The following is a 16,066-nucleotide window of genomic DNA, read 5'->3' as shown; positions in this document are numbered from 1 at the left end:
GTACAATTCGCTGACGTTTTACCCATGTTTTAGCCAAAAATTCGACATGAATTTTGAATAGAAAATGGAAAAATTTTGAATGGACACATTCAAAGACTGTTCGAAAGACTCGTTAGTTGGGTTTCTTGACGATTAGTTTTTGGTAAAGATTGGCTGGACCATTCCTGATGAGATTATTTCTTACGTGTCGATTGTGATTAGTCGTCGTGTATGTAAATAGAGATCTGTCGTTATATGCGTACCGGCATCAACGTTGTATGCGTACCGATATCACCAAGGAAATCGGCATAGATAAATAAACATTTTAAAGTTACATCGTAGTACAAATCTTGATTTATTGAAAAATGTCTGAGTTAGAAAAATATTAAAACAAATTATAAGCATTTGTGCCATGTACTAAACGTAAATTTATTGATTAGAAATAAATTCTATATTATTCGTAAATTGTATTTGTAAAGTTTCTATAAATCTTTGTGAGTTATTAAAATGGAAAATATTTTTTAGGCTAGACAGATATTACAGCTGTTCAAAGAATATGAGATTATATCGCCAGCGAAAAAAAAAAAAAATACAATTACTTCATTTCTCTAATGATGGTTCATTTCGAAATGCTAATTACAATGACAAGCCGATTATGTCATATTTAAAGTATGACTTTAATTACATTATTGTTTTTAAATATTATACATATTTTTAATGCTATTATAAATATAAAATTTATAATTTGTCATTATATAAATGTGTATAATGGTTGGCACTAATAAATGTGTGCATCACGAGTGTTATCATATTACTAATAAACATTATTCAAAATTGGTATATGATTTTTACTTAAATGCCATCTTGTACAGTAGCCAATAGGTTTTACTTACGCGCACTCTTTTTTTTGTTGTTTAGTTATTTGTAGTGAAAAAATATAACCGACTCAAGCGGTTTATGAAAGACTATTACATTGGTAGGTATATTTATGGTAAATTCTTTAGGAAAATACTACTCCAAAGAAGATCATAATACAGTTCAGGATTCTAATAGTTAAAGAAGAAATAACATATTTATTGAAACCATTATTGATGTCAATTGATGTGCTCACCTGAAAGATATCTTGAATAAACATCACTCTCAATTTCAAATATAAAATTTTAATTTCTAAATTTTGCAATTGATTATATCATGACTGAATCTAAATCAAGACAGAGATCTAAAAAAATAGTTGAACATAAAGTTCCTGTTCCTGAACTAGGGTCGCTAATCGTACATAAACTATGTAAATCAAAATTTCATGTTTATTATTTTATTTGATTTCTGCACTTATTTAAATTTTCAGGAGAAGCTATCTAGATGTTGAATGTATATATGAGTATATCCAATAAAATTTGTTTTTGTTTCTTTGAGTATTCATGGAAGGCCTAAGGTACCCGAGGAAAAAGTACTTATACTTGTAAAATTAGTAATGGTGGACGATAAGATTTTGTAATGATGATTGAGATTTGAAATATCTTAAATATATCAATTTTAGGAATCACATTTAACTTCTGTCAGCAAGTTTTTAAAGCTGCTGCTCTTTCTGAATTAACTAGCTGAAGCTGGCTTTTTTGGATCATCGAATCCTACTCTTAATGAGTATGACAAAATGTCCAAGATACAAATGTATCAAACTTGAAGTAAGTTTTAATAGAACACGTTTTTAATTCATTACAGTAGAACAGAGTAATTTTTGCATGATTAATGCTATACTTTAGTATAACATTAGTCTGGTTAATCGAGTTTCTACTGTATTTAGTTCTATGGGAAAAAAAAATTTATGAACATATAAATTATTGGGGTATTATATAAATTAAAATATATATTTATATAAATCTCTTGCCATCTGTTCAAAAGTTTTCAAAAATTTATGAGAAATAACGAGATGACAAGTATATATTTGTACATGTGTGTATATGCTTGTTTCACTGTTTATATATATATATATATATATATATATATATGTAATAATAATTGCTTACATCTTTGCAAAAATCAACCAATTTCCTTATTTTTGATAACGCAAATAAATAATATATTTTTGATAACGCAAATAAATAATATAGATTTACTTACAAATAACTCATTAAAGACATCACAAATTGAATGAAACTATAATCATTCTAAATCTTTGTATTTAGATATTGTTTAATTTGTACAAGTATATAATCCAATTCTTCAGAATCAGTGTGATCTAATGTTTCATTTAATACATCGACTTCTTTTTCTATTTGTTCCAACTTTTTTTCCGATTTATCAAGTAACTTCTGTAATAGATGCTCATTCCTCTCTAATTCAGATTGCTCAACGTTTTCCTGAAATTAAAATATAATATAATATAATATAAAATTATATATATTAGCTACAATATAATAAAACATAAAATAATATATATATATATATATATATATATATATTATATATATGATATTCAGTTTTCAGGGCAATACATCAATTAAAAAATTTGTATGACTATGCAAGAGTCTTGCATCGGAATACAGTATAGCGGGATGTATTTTACAAATTCATAAAATAACTCATTCAAAAAATTTATTATTGTTACATTTAAAGTGACAAGAATTGGTTTCATTGTGCATTGTGAACAATTATAATTAGGAAATAATTAGGATTATTACAATTACATAGTCCACTGAAGATGACACAAAACTATGTGTCAAAACGTATGGAAAAAATAAAAATGTTTTAAAGTCATACAAATTTTTTAATTGATGTATTGCCCTGAAAACTGAATATCACATATTTCAACATCAAAATTATATAAAAAATTCTAATTCTAACACTTTATTTCATTTTTTACGCAAAATTTAATACAAATTCTTTGACTTTTCAATTCTTCCATTGTAAAAATCGCCGAGCTCAGAAAAACACGTCGAACCTTAGCGACTACCACAGACAAAGTAAACAGTGAATATAGCTGAAAATTTCATCATACTTTAGGGGCATGTATACCAACACAATAAAAAAAAATTTTTGACAATCAGACACTCCAGACCCGCGAAATTTAATTATTAGTAATTCCGGGTACTTTTTGAACACACCTCATAATTTTTGAACACATATAATAAAAATATATAATATAATAATGAATACAATATAAAGTTATAATTTTATATAATTCATATTATATATTAATTATAAATATATATATATATATATATATATATAAAATATATATATATATATATATATATATATAATATTTTATGTTTTATTATATATATAATTATTTTAATATAATATATATATATATATATATATATATAATTTTTAATTCTGGCATAATATGAATTAAAAAACCCGCAAATTAAAAAATTTATTTATAAGAATCATATATCAAAAATGTCATTTAGTTGAAGAAAACACTTGTATGAATAACAAAGTAATAATTTAGTGTTACTTATATAAGCAGATTACTTTTTTCTCACCAAATGAGTAAAACGAAATATGCAGATTCAATAAACTTTAGCTTTTGAATTCGTGGTATACAAGAATTAACACATCTACAAATATATATGCAATTGTTAACGAAGATGTACTTACATTCTTTATTTGTTCTTCCAACATTTCAATTTCTTTATCTAATTTTTCATGTTCTGCATCCGTAATTTGTTTCTCCTGATCTTCATCTCCAGGCAATAAAATATTGGATGGTATGACAAAATATTTTTGTGCATAACTCTTGATATTTTCTCTGAATGTATCTAATGAAGGTTGACAAGCCTCTTTATAATTTTGCATAAATTTAGCAAATTCACTACTGCTACCATTTTGTGAAATGTATTGATTTTCAAATTCTTGAAGTATAGTTGATGCATGGCGTTCGGCATTCTGGCATACTGCAAAGAAAGAAAAGTTAGAGAAACGATTGTGAATATTGATAAAGAAGCCTTCAAACATAATATATATATAATTTTGTGATATGAGTGGAACGAATATTAAATGTTAAATATGAACAATACAACACTCAGATTTTCAACACACACTTTAAGTGTAAGTATCACATGTTTTTTTAGTACAGAGTCAAGCATTGCAAGGAATTTTTTGTATATCAAAAATTAAATGTAATTTAAATGAAATATTAAAAAATGTGTAGTATATAAGTAACTGTTTTTGAAATTACACTGAAGATGAGGCATACCATGGTCTCGAAACGTCTGTAATTATTAAATAAAGTGTGTGTTAAAAATCTGAGTGTTGTATTATTCATATTTAACATTTAATATATATTATATATGTATATATAATATATATATATATATATATATATATATATATATATATATATATAATTTATTATATATATATATATATATATTGTATTGGAAAAGAAAATAAATAAAAAGAGTAAATAGTACTTACAATTAGTTAATCTTACAATTAGTGTTAAATTAGAAGATTTTAATAATCCATGATATCAGGATATGGTTTTGCACTACACTATGTAATATAATTGTAGAATCTTGGTAAAAATATTTTTTAAAAGTCTTTTACGAAAACACATGTATCATACACAATCTATTTGTGATTTTTTTAAATTAGTATTTTGTGAAATATTGTTTAATTACAGATTTAATGTTTATATTACATAGTGCAGTACATTACCATATCCTGATACCATGGATTATTAAAATCTTCTAATTTAACACTAAGATTAACTAAATGTAAGTACTCTTTTTATTTTTTTAATTTTCACTCCAATTCAATTGATTTAGCTTTTAATTTTATTTTTAGTTTCCACCAAATGAAGACTAGGATTTTAGCCAAAATGTATGAATCTAAAATACATTTTTGAAAGAAATTCATGTTTTCATTGATGTTATGCCCGATTACTAGATTTTAATACATATGTCAGCATTAAATTCAGAATCATGAATATATATATATATATATATATTATATATATATGTATATATTATTAATTAATAATAATAATTATCATTAATATATCACTCGGTCAATACTTTAGAAATAGATTAAATGGCATATTCATTCTAGAAATCTAAATGAACAAATTCTGTGACCTTATACAAATAAAAATATTGTCTACTACTTAATAAATATACCAGAACATAATTGTTCTCTTCAATTTCAAAACTTAAATTCGATAAATTCTTATTCAATGTTGGATAGTTGTGTAAACTTCCCTTTAGCATCAATATTCGCATTAAAATTGAATTGAATTCAAATACCATTTGTTTAAATTCGTCTTACTAAAAATCAAACTCAAACATTCACTAGAAATTAAATTTGAAAATACATAAAGCTATAGATGTTTACCGTAGTGAGTATGTAGGATTTTAGAGTATTTCTAGATACCATTTTAAATATATAAAACTCGACTTCTAGAATATATTTTTTAACAAGAATATAATATGATTTTTAGTAAGACAAATTAAATTGTTTTCTAAATTAAACAAAGTCCTTGACAAAGAAGGTATCACATATCCTCGAAACAAAAAATGAAATAGAGCTACATTTTCTGAGACTTAAATAATTAATTCATTTTGTAAGAAAACTAAGTTATATGCATTATATATATATATATATATATATATATATATATAATGTATGTAATATTATAACATTATATATTTAATGTTGAGATATATGAGTAAGTTTTTATTGGGCAATACATCAAAGAAAAAAAAACAAAAATTTATAAAATAATCTTTAATTCCAAACGTTTCGACATTCAATTTAATGTCATCATCAGTAGATATTGACTTTGGTAGCTTTTATCATTAAATGAGCCTCGGGCACTGTATGATACACAAGTTGATCCAAAAATTACTTAACTTTTCACATTTTTATCAAATAAAATTATCATTATTCTTTTTATATAAAAAAGAATAAAAATTCATCGTGTTGACAAGTTAGTTGTATAAATGTTAGTGCTAATTTTTTATGCTGTGTACACATCTTTAGATGTAAGCTACCAAAGTTAATATCCACTGATGATGGCATTAAATTTAATGTCGAAATGTTTGGAATTATATAAATCTTTGTTGTTTTCTTTGATGTAACGCCCTATAAGAACTTATATATATATATATATATATATATATATATATACTGTACACTATGTTTATTTCATTATTTCATTATTTACAATACCACATTCAACAAAGCCTTTAGCGGTGAATCCAAAATGTTGCATTTCATACTCTTCTTGTGTTCTTTCCGGGGGCACAATAAATACTAATTCAGAATCAATCATTTCCTCGGGCTCCATTATTTCCATGGGTAAATTTTGTGCCATTTTTATTTATATTTTATATCAATTATATCTATTTATGAGGGTTAGAACTGCAAGTACACTTAATTTATATGTTATATATTACATATTACATAGCGTACTCTTGTCTGTTAAACATACAGCACTTAGTAGCACTTTAGAGTATGTTAATACTTTAAAACAAATAAAATCACATTTATTTCTTGAGGATTTGTTGATATAATTTAGCAATGCAAGCCCAACTTTTCGAATACGTCAAACTGACTTTTTAAAATACTGATGGACGCTCTGAAAGCACCATCTGTCGGACAAACGATGAGTTGAATTTCCATTCTGAAATTAAAGGTTTATGACTATGATAAGTAAACATAATTTAGCCGTTAGAATTTAAATTTTTTTTTATTGTTCAAAAGAAATTGTTTAACGTTACGTAACTTAAAAAATATTTAAGTTATATAATTCATCTTCATTTATTGTTACTTATTGATATTATGAACTTTTTTATTATGAAACAAAAAACGACTTTACCTGAATCAATTTTTATAGCCAATCATGTCAATTATGCTCTTGATGTTGATTTTATCTTTCAACTTCCCGAAGGAGAAGTTTGTTTTCATCAAAAAATCCGATTCGCTAGTTTTGTGTTTTCTTGACGTTTCAAGCCATTCTGAATCGAATGAGACCAAATTTGAAAAAAGTATGTGTGTGTTGCGTGTCGTGTGTGTGAACAGATTTTTTGCTGTAAATCGACGTTTTCTCAAAAACCGTTAGACCAATTTTAAAAATTTTAAAGCCATTCGATGCATCTCGATGAGGACTAGCTTTTGTCGGTTTTGTGCAACGATCGGCCGAGCTGTTCCTTCGTAAATCGCAGAAAAGTGAAAAAAAAATTTGTCCACGTTTCAGCCCGCAATTCTGAATCGATTTTGAAAATTTAAAAGCTGTTAAAAGATATTAGTTCGGAATGATACCGATTAGTTTTAGGTGAAATCTACCTAATTTTCTTGTAATTAACGGCTGAAAAAAAAATTTAAGCCGATTTTGATGACTTTTTTTTGACGATATATATCATGGTCTTATAGAACTTACTGACATGTTTCGGCCTTACGACAAGTAGTTTAATTTTAAAAACTCATCAAAGTATGAGAAAATGAGTATACTCATTTCAAACAAACTATAGTTTTTTTGACGTTTGTTAAAATTAAAATTAGACGATTTTCTTATTATTAGTATAACGATAGAGTACTTGGTCTTAAGGAACATACTAAACCATTAAAGTCCTACGAAAACTGGTTCGATTATAAATATTATTGATTTGTAAAAATTTGCTTTTAGAAAATACTTCGAGTTAACGTGTTCGTTCTTTTTCAATTATGTGTAATAAATCCACTTGGAATACTTTTAATTACTCATAAATTAATTTATTTTTTATTGATTAAGTCGATTATTTACACATATCGGGAAGTTCATGTAACTTGCCTCAAGGCAAAATACCAATACCAACTACCTCCAAATTATAACTCAGTTTTTTGGAAAACATGATTGCAAAATCTGTGCTTCATTTTGCATTGAGTTGGTTAAATAAATAGTGCCTAGATCAGTAGTAATTTCCAAAGGCCTATCCTAGACAATAATAAAATATAATAAGCATATTCAAATTTATGCTCAAAGTGCTCTTTATCGACCTCAAGGATCAATTACAACTAGAACATTAAAAATTTGATGATATAATTAAAACACCAGATTCATCCTTTCCATTAGAAACATTCACTGGTTGCGTACTTTATATTGTAATTTTAAATTCAATTAATAAATATAACCTTCAGCACAGTTAGGATTTTTCAAAAGATTAGTATGAGGTAAATATAGGGTGTATATCCCGAAGCTAAACTAGTTGTAAGTGTTATTTTACCTTGAGGCAAGTTGCATGAACTTTCCGATATGTGTAAATAAACAACTCAATTAATAATAAATCAAATTTAGCAACTTTTAAACTTATTTCGTTATAATTTCAAAGCTTTAGTGCCTTTCATATGGAATAATTCTATTCCAAATTTTAATGATTTTCATCAATAAACTACCGTACGTAGGTACGTAAGTGCATAAAAATTTAAAGAAATTCGTTATCACAAAGTTTTGTCAAAATTAATCACAAAAACGCCAGGTGCAACCTTTACCGATTTCTATAATTTAACTAAAATCTGCATTTAGATTTAACTGCAAATTATAATAGACGGGTTGGCAATCGTCTCGCAAAACTATAATGATCCCGAGCCCTCATCAAATTTCATCGAATATTTTTCACAAAATTTAAATCGGTGTATATTTTGAGAAAATTATGACGAAAAGTCAAATTTTAGTTACATACACATGTTTCCGTAGGGTCAGAAGAAATATAGAAAAGCGGAGGTCTTAGTCGGTATTATTATTTTATGCCTGGCATACATACAAGCATTTTCTTTGTTATATTATATAGAAAACACCTACCTACATACATACTTTTGTCTTTTTTTTATGTCAAATTTTTCAGAACGACTTAAAAGGCCAATAAACATAAAATTAGCAAATCAGATTCACTAGAAAAAATTATTTTGTTTTTCGGGAACTTAATAATTCCAAGCTTCACTGAGTGATAACTAATATCGCTTATTTATTTAAAATACTATGTTGTTTACAATTTAATTATTCGGCATAATAAGTCGATTTCTATTCGTTTGGTCATTGTTGGACCACGTGTGCTGGCCAAAGTTGTAAATTCTTTGGGTTTCTATAAGATCCTTTATGGATACACTTTGTCTGCCAGAATTCTGTCGTCCGGATTTTTGGGTGTTTTTTTCATTGGATCCGATCGTTCGTATGCCAGTTTGGATATATGTATTACCAGTACGATGCCACAAAATCTGTTTTTGAATCTGATTAATTGATCCATTTGTTATGGAAACTGTCTTTGGAATATTCTGTTGCATATTAGGCTCAACGTTTATTCGCTGGCCAATCGGCTGAGAAACTATTCTATTCATATCAGAAATTTCAAAAGCATATGGTGTACTGTCTTCTGGTGAGTTTTCTTGCGGTCGTCTATCATTGATAGAACTGAAACTGGATGCAGTGTCAGTTGAAATTTGTTGAAAGTTGCAATCTGATTTCATTTGACCTCCTGATGCCATGGGGCACATGGTGCTGGTGTTGTTCTGAACGGTTTGTATATGATGATTGGGTCTTATCAAAGGTGGCGGTTTTCTTCGATTCTGCCATCTAGTCGAATTATAATTTATAGTCGAATCAAACGCTCCCGTTGTATTAAAACTATTATCGGGATGATTGATAGGTGATCTATCTGGTCCCGCAAAAGATTGTAAGGCTGACATATCGGCGACATTATACATTTTTATATTATTTTGGATTGCTTGGTTGAGAGTGTTCGATGGTTTTCCTTCTCCCCAAACCACTTGCTCAATCCAGGCAATGTTTGATTTGACATCGGCAAATATACTGGCATCATCACATGGCTCACCAGGAGATGAAGTGATACCTATAACGTCATACATACAATAAATTCCAGGTCGATGAGCTACTAGTGGATCACCAATTGTTCTCTGAAACAATTAATTAACTATCAACATTTGATTTAATGCCAATCGAAGTACGTAGTACGTAGTAGTAAGTAGTTTTAAATTTGAAATTAAAATAACTGAAATCAGATATTTATTATTACCTGGCAATAATCAGCTTTCATTGCAGGTTTTCCACATACTTTTGGTTCGTTACTACGAGAATTTCTTCCTTGCATTAAATATTGACATTCTGATTGAGATTTTATTTGAAGTAGTGCCTAAGATCAAATATTCTATCAATTTTAGATTTTTTATAAGTTGATGTAAAATATAGACAAAATATATTTACTTTACTCATATCCCCTTGATATTTTGTCAAATGCCATCCAGTGGCAAAAGCCTTGTTCACATTTTCGTTACTTGTAGGTAAACAAGCAGGAATAACATACCTAGTTAACTGAAATCTATGGATAACACAATATTCAATAGACAAAATAAAAATTGTATAAAATGAATTTATAATAATTATTCATTTATTACTTGTGTTTAAGTTTAACAACAGCCAAGTCCGAACTGGATTGTGTGTTGGTAAAAATGTAAGCTACTTCACTTAACTCAGGCACTGCATCATCCAAATCATCATACAGATTATAGTCTCCTGCTACTGCCCATTTAATAAATCCTCGCCTAAAAATATATATAGATCGAAATTATGTTTTCATTTGAAAATACTCCTTTACATTCACAAAAATGCCTATTAACTTTATAAAATTAGACCAATGGCCATCTAATAGCTGTCCAAAAAAAAATAGAAACAAATATACAGATCCGATTAGTATAGAATGGTAAAGGAATTGGCATACTAAAGAATTTTTTCGAATACACTACGATTTTATTTATTTTTATGAAAAAATAAGTGACAATAAAAGAGAATATCTCTTATAAGTTTTTTTTTCATTTCTTGAAATAAATCTTGCATAATAAATATCATCAGATGAAGAAAAATGGTTAGCTCGGGTAGCTATTATTAGGAAGACCGACGTGCGAGAAGTAATTTCGCCTAGATTTTGGTGCAAATCCTGAATTTATTTCTAAAAATTAAAAGTAGGCAACATAAATCGAAATCCATACCAGATCAACAATATTTTTTGCCTATGTGGGTGAAATATGCTATATCAAATCTATTAAGAACCAATTCTTGGTGACATTTTTCTTCAGTAACTATATTTTGCTCATGCATATAGTTATTTAAAATTATAGCAAATTTGCAAAATATTTGTTGGTTTATGGAAAACAGAGAAATGAGAAAGGGCTTTGCTACAATATTATTGCAATATTCTTATTATATATGCGGCTTGGAAATAAATTTATATATCATCATAAGTAACCACCAAAAAAGATATCATTGAATCATTGAAGAAGTGGTTAACGATTTGGAAAGATAAAAAAGATGGGAAATAATAGAACTATAGGAAAAATATTTTTGATTCATGAATCTGTTTTCAAACTTGAAGTTATTTTTATAAATATTATGCAGTAATTAACTTACATTGGATCCTTGGCACACGAAATAGTTGTCAACACATACTGATCACTAATCAAAGCTCCGGAGCAGACATAATCTATGTTTTCCAATGGACCTACAGCAAAGGCAATCTATGACACAAATTAATAATATAAGTAAACATCACTTAAACATGATCATATGAAATACAGGTTGTTTATCAATATAAGTAAATGTTGAATATATTTTATATAAATATTTTTTATATAATTAAACTAAAATTACCAAAGTTTAGTTTTAAAGTTCCTGATGAAGAAAACATTCCTTATCCCCAAAACAAAGAGTATTTTACCCTGTTTCTTGAAAATAATAAAACAAATTAAACATTTGGGCCGTGTACTAAACGTAAGTTTATTGATTAGAAATTATTTCTATATTATTCGTAGTTTCTATAAATCTTTGAAGTTATTAAAATGGAAAATATTTTTTAGATAAGACAGATATTCGAGCTTACTGCATAGATATTACATCTTATCGCCAGCAAAAAAGTACAAAAAAATACAAGCAGTCAATGAATGTAAGTTAATTTTAATTACATGAAGTTCTTCAAAATTTATACTGTTATATAAAAAAAAGAAAAAAAAATTGAGAAAGAAAAGGTAGCGCATAGTTAAAAAAAAATACAATTATAAATATATGAATATTTTTTCTTACCATGTAAGGATATTCCCTAGGCACTGGATTTGGATAAGGAAGATCTGAATTATTCTGCGGCGTTTGTCTGCACATGTCTATTAGGGTTCCATTAAAATTGTACAATAATGATGGCACCCACAAGTGCGTTAACAAACTATATTTGTTACAATCTGAAAACCAAAACTTTTATAAAACATTTATATAAATATTTCTTAAACATAAATCAATTATTAATTACGTTCGAGGGCAAGATCTCCAACTTTTTTCGGTACAACTTTATCAGGCGGTAGTCCTAAATTTTCAGAAGTACAGCAGACTACCGGAGTGTTTCCTTTGAATCCGCACAGGATAGGTCTGGTATCGTAATTGTAAATAGTCGAATGCACCCCTGCACACAAATCAAACGGGGTGCACCTGCCCACTGCATTTTTTGAATCGGTACAGAAATCACCTAAAATTATTATTAGATTAATAATTTTGATTATTTGCCAAAAATCATCTATGTTTTCTAAATCAATTTCATATCGATGAAATATAGCGCACATGTGGTTGGCTACAGTTTTGCTGATGCCAAAGCTTAACTTAGTTTAATTTATTCAAATTTATTTGTGATGTTTGCTTATTTTTGTTTTATTATTATTTTACCACGGATTAGAAATAAAAAGGTCTAATAAGTTGATGTGCTCATTTGACTTAACTAATTTTGCCCGTTTTGGGACAATCCAAACGGTTGTCCTATCTAAATGCACGATGAATTTTATTATAATAAATACTATAGTATTACAGTTCTATAATAGCGATAAATTCTTTATGGATGCAGTAATGTAGGGCAGGGGCTATTTTACTTGGAAATATATTGCTATCCATATTTCCAAGTAAAAACCGTTTTCACTACTGCTTGACTTTTGGCTGACTTGGCTAATAAACCCATAGCTTCTTATTTACAGAAAAGCCTATATTACCTATTTTATCTGATCATTTATAGAATTTTTGACACAAACTATAATTTCGATCATTAACCTGTTTGGAGATCCAGACACAACCAACTTATCTTTTTTTTTCATATCTGTGATAGAAAATTTTCATCTCAACTAGTAAAGAAGTAAATTTAGAAGTTTAGTATTATCTATATTATTTTATTGGCGTTCTGAAAATTTTATTTTATAGTATACTAAATATATATAGTATACAATTTTATTAAAATAGAATGAGGTCCCAATACTAAGTGTAGTGAATAAATTCTGAACTGAGTGTGATGTCATATGAATCGATTCTGCCCTATAATAGACCAATGTCATGGCAAGGCTATGTTATGAAGAACTTGACAAAACTTTGACAAAAAGCCATGTGGTTACTGTGCAGTCAGGCGTTTTTCTAAGGTTTTCAGATAGAAAATCTAAACTAGAAACCGCAAAAATGTCAAAAGAAACGATCTTAGATAACAGGGTCTTTCTGACTCAGGTTCATAACATACGACTGACGTTGCAGTTTATGTGTAAAATGCCTGAATGCAATCAAATACATGACATTTTGATAGTATTCAGTATGATTCAGTAGTATGATGTATGGAAGTTGGTGCATAACATGGCCTTGCCATAACATTTTTCTGTTATGCGGCAGAATAGGTTCCTTAGACTACTTGTGCACTGAGGAATTTTAATGTGTCAATAATCTAGTTTATTATCTTAAAAAAATGATTTTCTTATCAAACATATATTGTTACCGTTTAATTGGAATATCCTAGGATATTCAGGCGACACCTATTCAAATTCAAAATAAATGGCGCAAACGTAGTGTTTTTTGAAACTCCATGGATAAAGTTTACCACGTGCTTCTACATAAGTTGAATTTTTAAAATTAATTAATGACTTTTTTTATTTTATTATCAAAATATTAATTTAAAATACCTTTCCCATCTATTGATCGAATTTTAAGTATGTACGATGTTTTGATATAGAATCATCTCTAATTAGGTTCTACGTGATAAAATTATATAATTGCAATTATTTATTTCAATTTAGGAAAAATGATAGAGGTGTGTGAACCAACCCTAAGGGGGCGTCTATTAATCACGTGGGGTTTTTAGGGAGAGCGGAGGTTTGACAAAAAATCACGAAATATCACGTGGGGAAGGGAGGGGTATCGTAAGATATTACATGTATATATTTTTTACTTGAGTTTTAAAAAAAAACATTATTATTTTTTGTCGATTGGTGGAACCAGAATTGTGTGTTAGAAAAGCCTGCAAAAGGCGATTTTCATTCGAGATCTATGAACTTAAGAGAAAATTTGATATGATGCTGCTTGATATCGAGCTTGGCCGAAGCAGGTATCGAAACAAGGACTAGTTTGTGCCAGCCGACGTAGTTACCGGTTACGCCAGGGCTGGACCTATGATTGCTGTTTAAACAAAAAATATTCAGAAAAATTGATGCAATGAAGATTCGAATAGAAAAGTTTATCTGAAGTTTTGCGATCCGCAAGTTGATTAAAGATTCATTTGTATCTGCAATTTGATCAATTATTTTATGAAAAATCTCATTAATTTTATTTTTAATTTAATGAATAAATTTGTTGTTTACATTGTACTTGCTAGGAATCTTCACAAATCGTAATTCAAAGAAAAACCAACTATTTAAAGCTGTGAACTTGACTGGTGACGCCAAGATAATAAGCAAATTAAAATGTATATATATATATATATATATATATATATATATAAATTATAGATGTAATTATAATACAGTAAAACCCCGTTAATACGATTATGCTCCGAGGTTCTACCGCGTAATTCGCCACAATATACCGGTTCCTGCACTTTCAAATATCCTTATCCGGATGATACGATTTCTCGCTTAAAACACGTTTTTATCAGTTTCCTGAAAATTGCCTCAAACAGGTTTTACTATATAAATAATATTCTCTTTATTATTGCTATACAATCTACAAGGCTATTGACAAAGAAACATTTTCTTATAATTTGGATAAAGCTGGATAGAGCTATAATATTTAATATTTGTTAAATATATTATATATATATATATATATATAATGTTTCAGGTTATATTTATTGTTTTTTGGCAAGAGTTGAACTCACTGACCTTCATATTTGTTCAATTCAGTTGCTGTAACAACTAATACAGTCCACACCAGTATGAACAAAACATAATTAATTATAAACATTTCACTTCAATTAACTATAATTTATTTGTTATTGAACAAAATCCAGTATGCACAATTTTAACCATTTATGAATGTTCACAATCGGAAAATAATAATCCAGAAATATTTATTTATTTATATGGAGCTACAATTTGACCTTATATGACTCGCGTGTGGAAGTTGTAATGTGAAAAAAATCTTTAAATCGTCTCCGTTTGTCACAGGGATATGAAACATTGTAATTTTTGAATAAAAAATTGTATAATTTAGTTTTTAATATGAATTTTTGATATTTTGGTTTATTAGCTGTGGTTATTAATAAAATGTTATTTAGTATTAATTTATTATACATTGAATGATATTAATACTATTATTACTTGTGAATTTGATTATTAATATTTGATCTAATACCAACGCTTTTGTATATAATTTGTTACATATCTTTGCGTTAAAACTGGGTAAACCTTTTTTACTTGAAAATTAATTTAGTTTCAATTGATAACTATTTTATTTTATTTTAGTATTTATTATATATATATAGTTTTATATTAACCTTATAAAAGCTAGTATGTGAGTGGTAATAAGAACAACTGGACCTTTACCCTGGCAAAGGTGTAAATGAAAAAAATATAGAAAAGTAAATTAGGTTAAATACAAGAGAAAAGTTAAAAAATAGTTATTCCAATTCTGCTGTGAAATATTTTTGATAAAATACCAGATCGAGGTTATATACAGTGTTACCTCTGTAAAAAATGAACCTATGAATTATATATTTTGCATTGTTCAAATAATGTAGCTATCATTGACTCTTTGAAAATTAATGATGAGACATTGGATTTGTTTGTCCCTTAGCTTTCTCATTTTACCTCGCCT

General features: G+C 27.6%; 2 protein-coding genes across 2 annotated transcripts; both read right to left on the bottom strand.

The window, feature by feature from the left end:
* Window positions 1-2,144: 2,144 nt before the first annotated feature.
* LOC113383561 lies at window positions 2,145-6,510 on the bottom strand. The gene is made up of 3 exons (XM_026621818.1): window positions 6,157-6,510; window positions 3,583-3,878; window positions 2,145-2,336 (listed from the first exon to the last, which is right to left on the bottom strand). Exons 1-3 carry the CDS (start codon window positions 6,299-6,301, stop codon window positions 2,145-2,147), a joined length of 633 nt encoding a protein of 210 aa, XP_026477603.1. The 5' UTR covers window positions 6,302-6,510.
* A 2,437-nt stretch (window positions 6,511-8,947) lies between these two features.
* On the bottom strand, window positions 8,948-15,300 carry LOC113383221 (CLIP domain-containing serine protease 2-like). Its single transcript, XM_026621474.1, has 8 exons — window positions 15,133-15,300; window positions 12,270-12,482; window positions 12,050-12,201; window positions 11,381-11,487; window positions 10,372-10,518; window positions 10,181-10,295; window positions 9,993-10,109; window positions 8,948-9,873 (listed from the first exon to the last, which is right to left on the bottom strand). Exons 1-8 carry the CDS (start codon window positions 15,212-15,214, stop codon window positions 8,956-8,958), a joined length of 1,851 nt encoding a protein of 616 aa, XP_026477259.1. The 5' UTR covers window positions 15,215-15,300; the 3' UTR covers window positions 8,948-8,955.
* Window positions 15,301-16,066: the final 766 nt, after the last annotated feature.

The sequence above is a fragment of the Ctenocephalides felis genome, unplaced genomic scaffold, assembly GCF_003426905.1.
Source record: "Ctenocephalides felis isolate EL2017-DRISC unplaced genomic scaffold, ASM342690v1 CF-g0.4_SCAFFOLD_03570, whole genome shotgun sequence".
Taxonomy (NCBI): Eukaryota; Metazoa; Arthropoda; class Insecta; order Siphonaptera; family Pulicidae; genus Ctenocephalides; species Ctenocephalides felis.
Note: the sequence above shows the minus strand (reverse complement) of the source record. Positions and strands in the feature narration are given on the sequence as shown.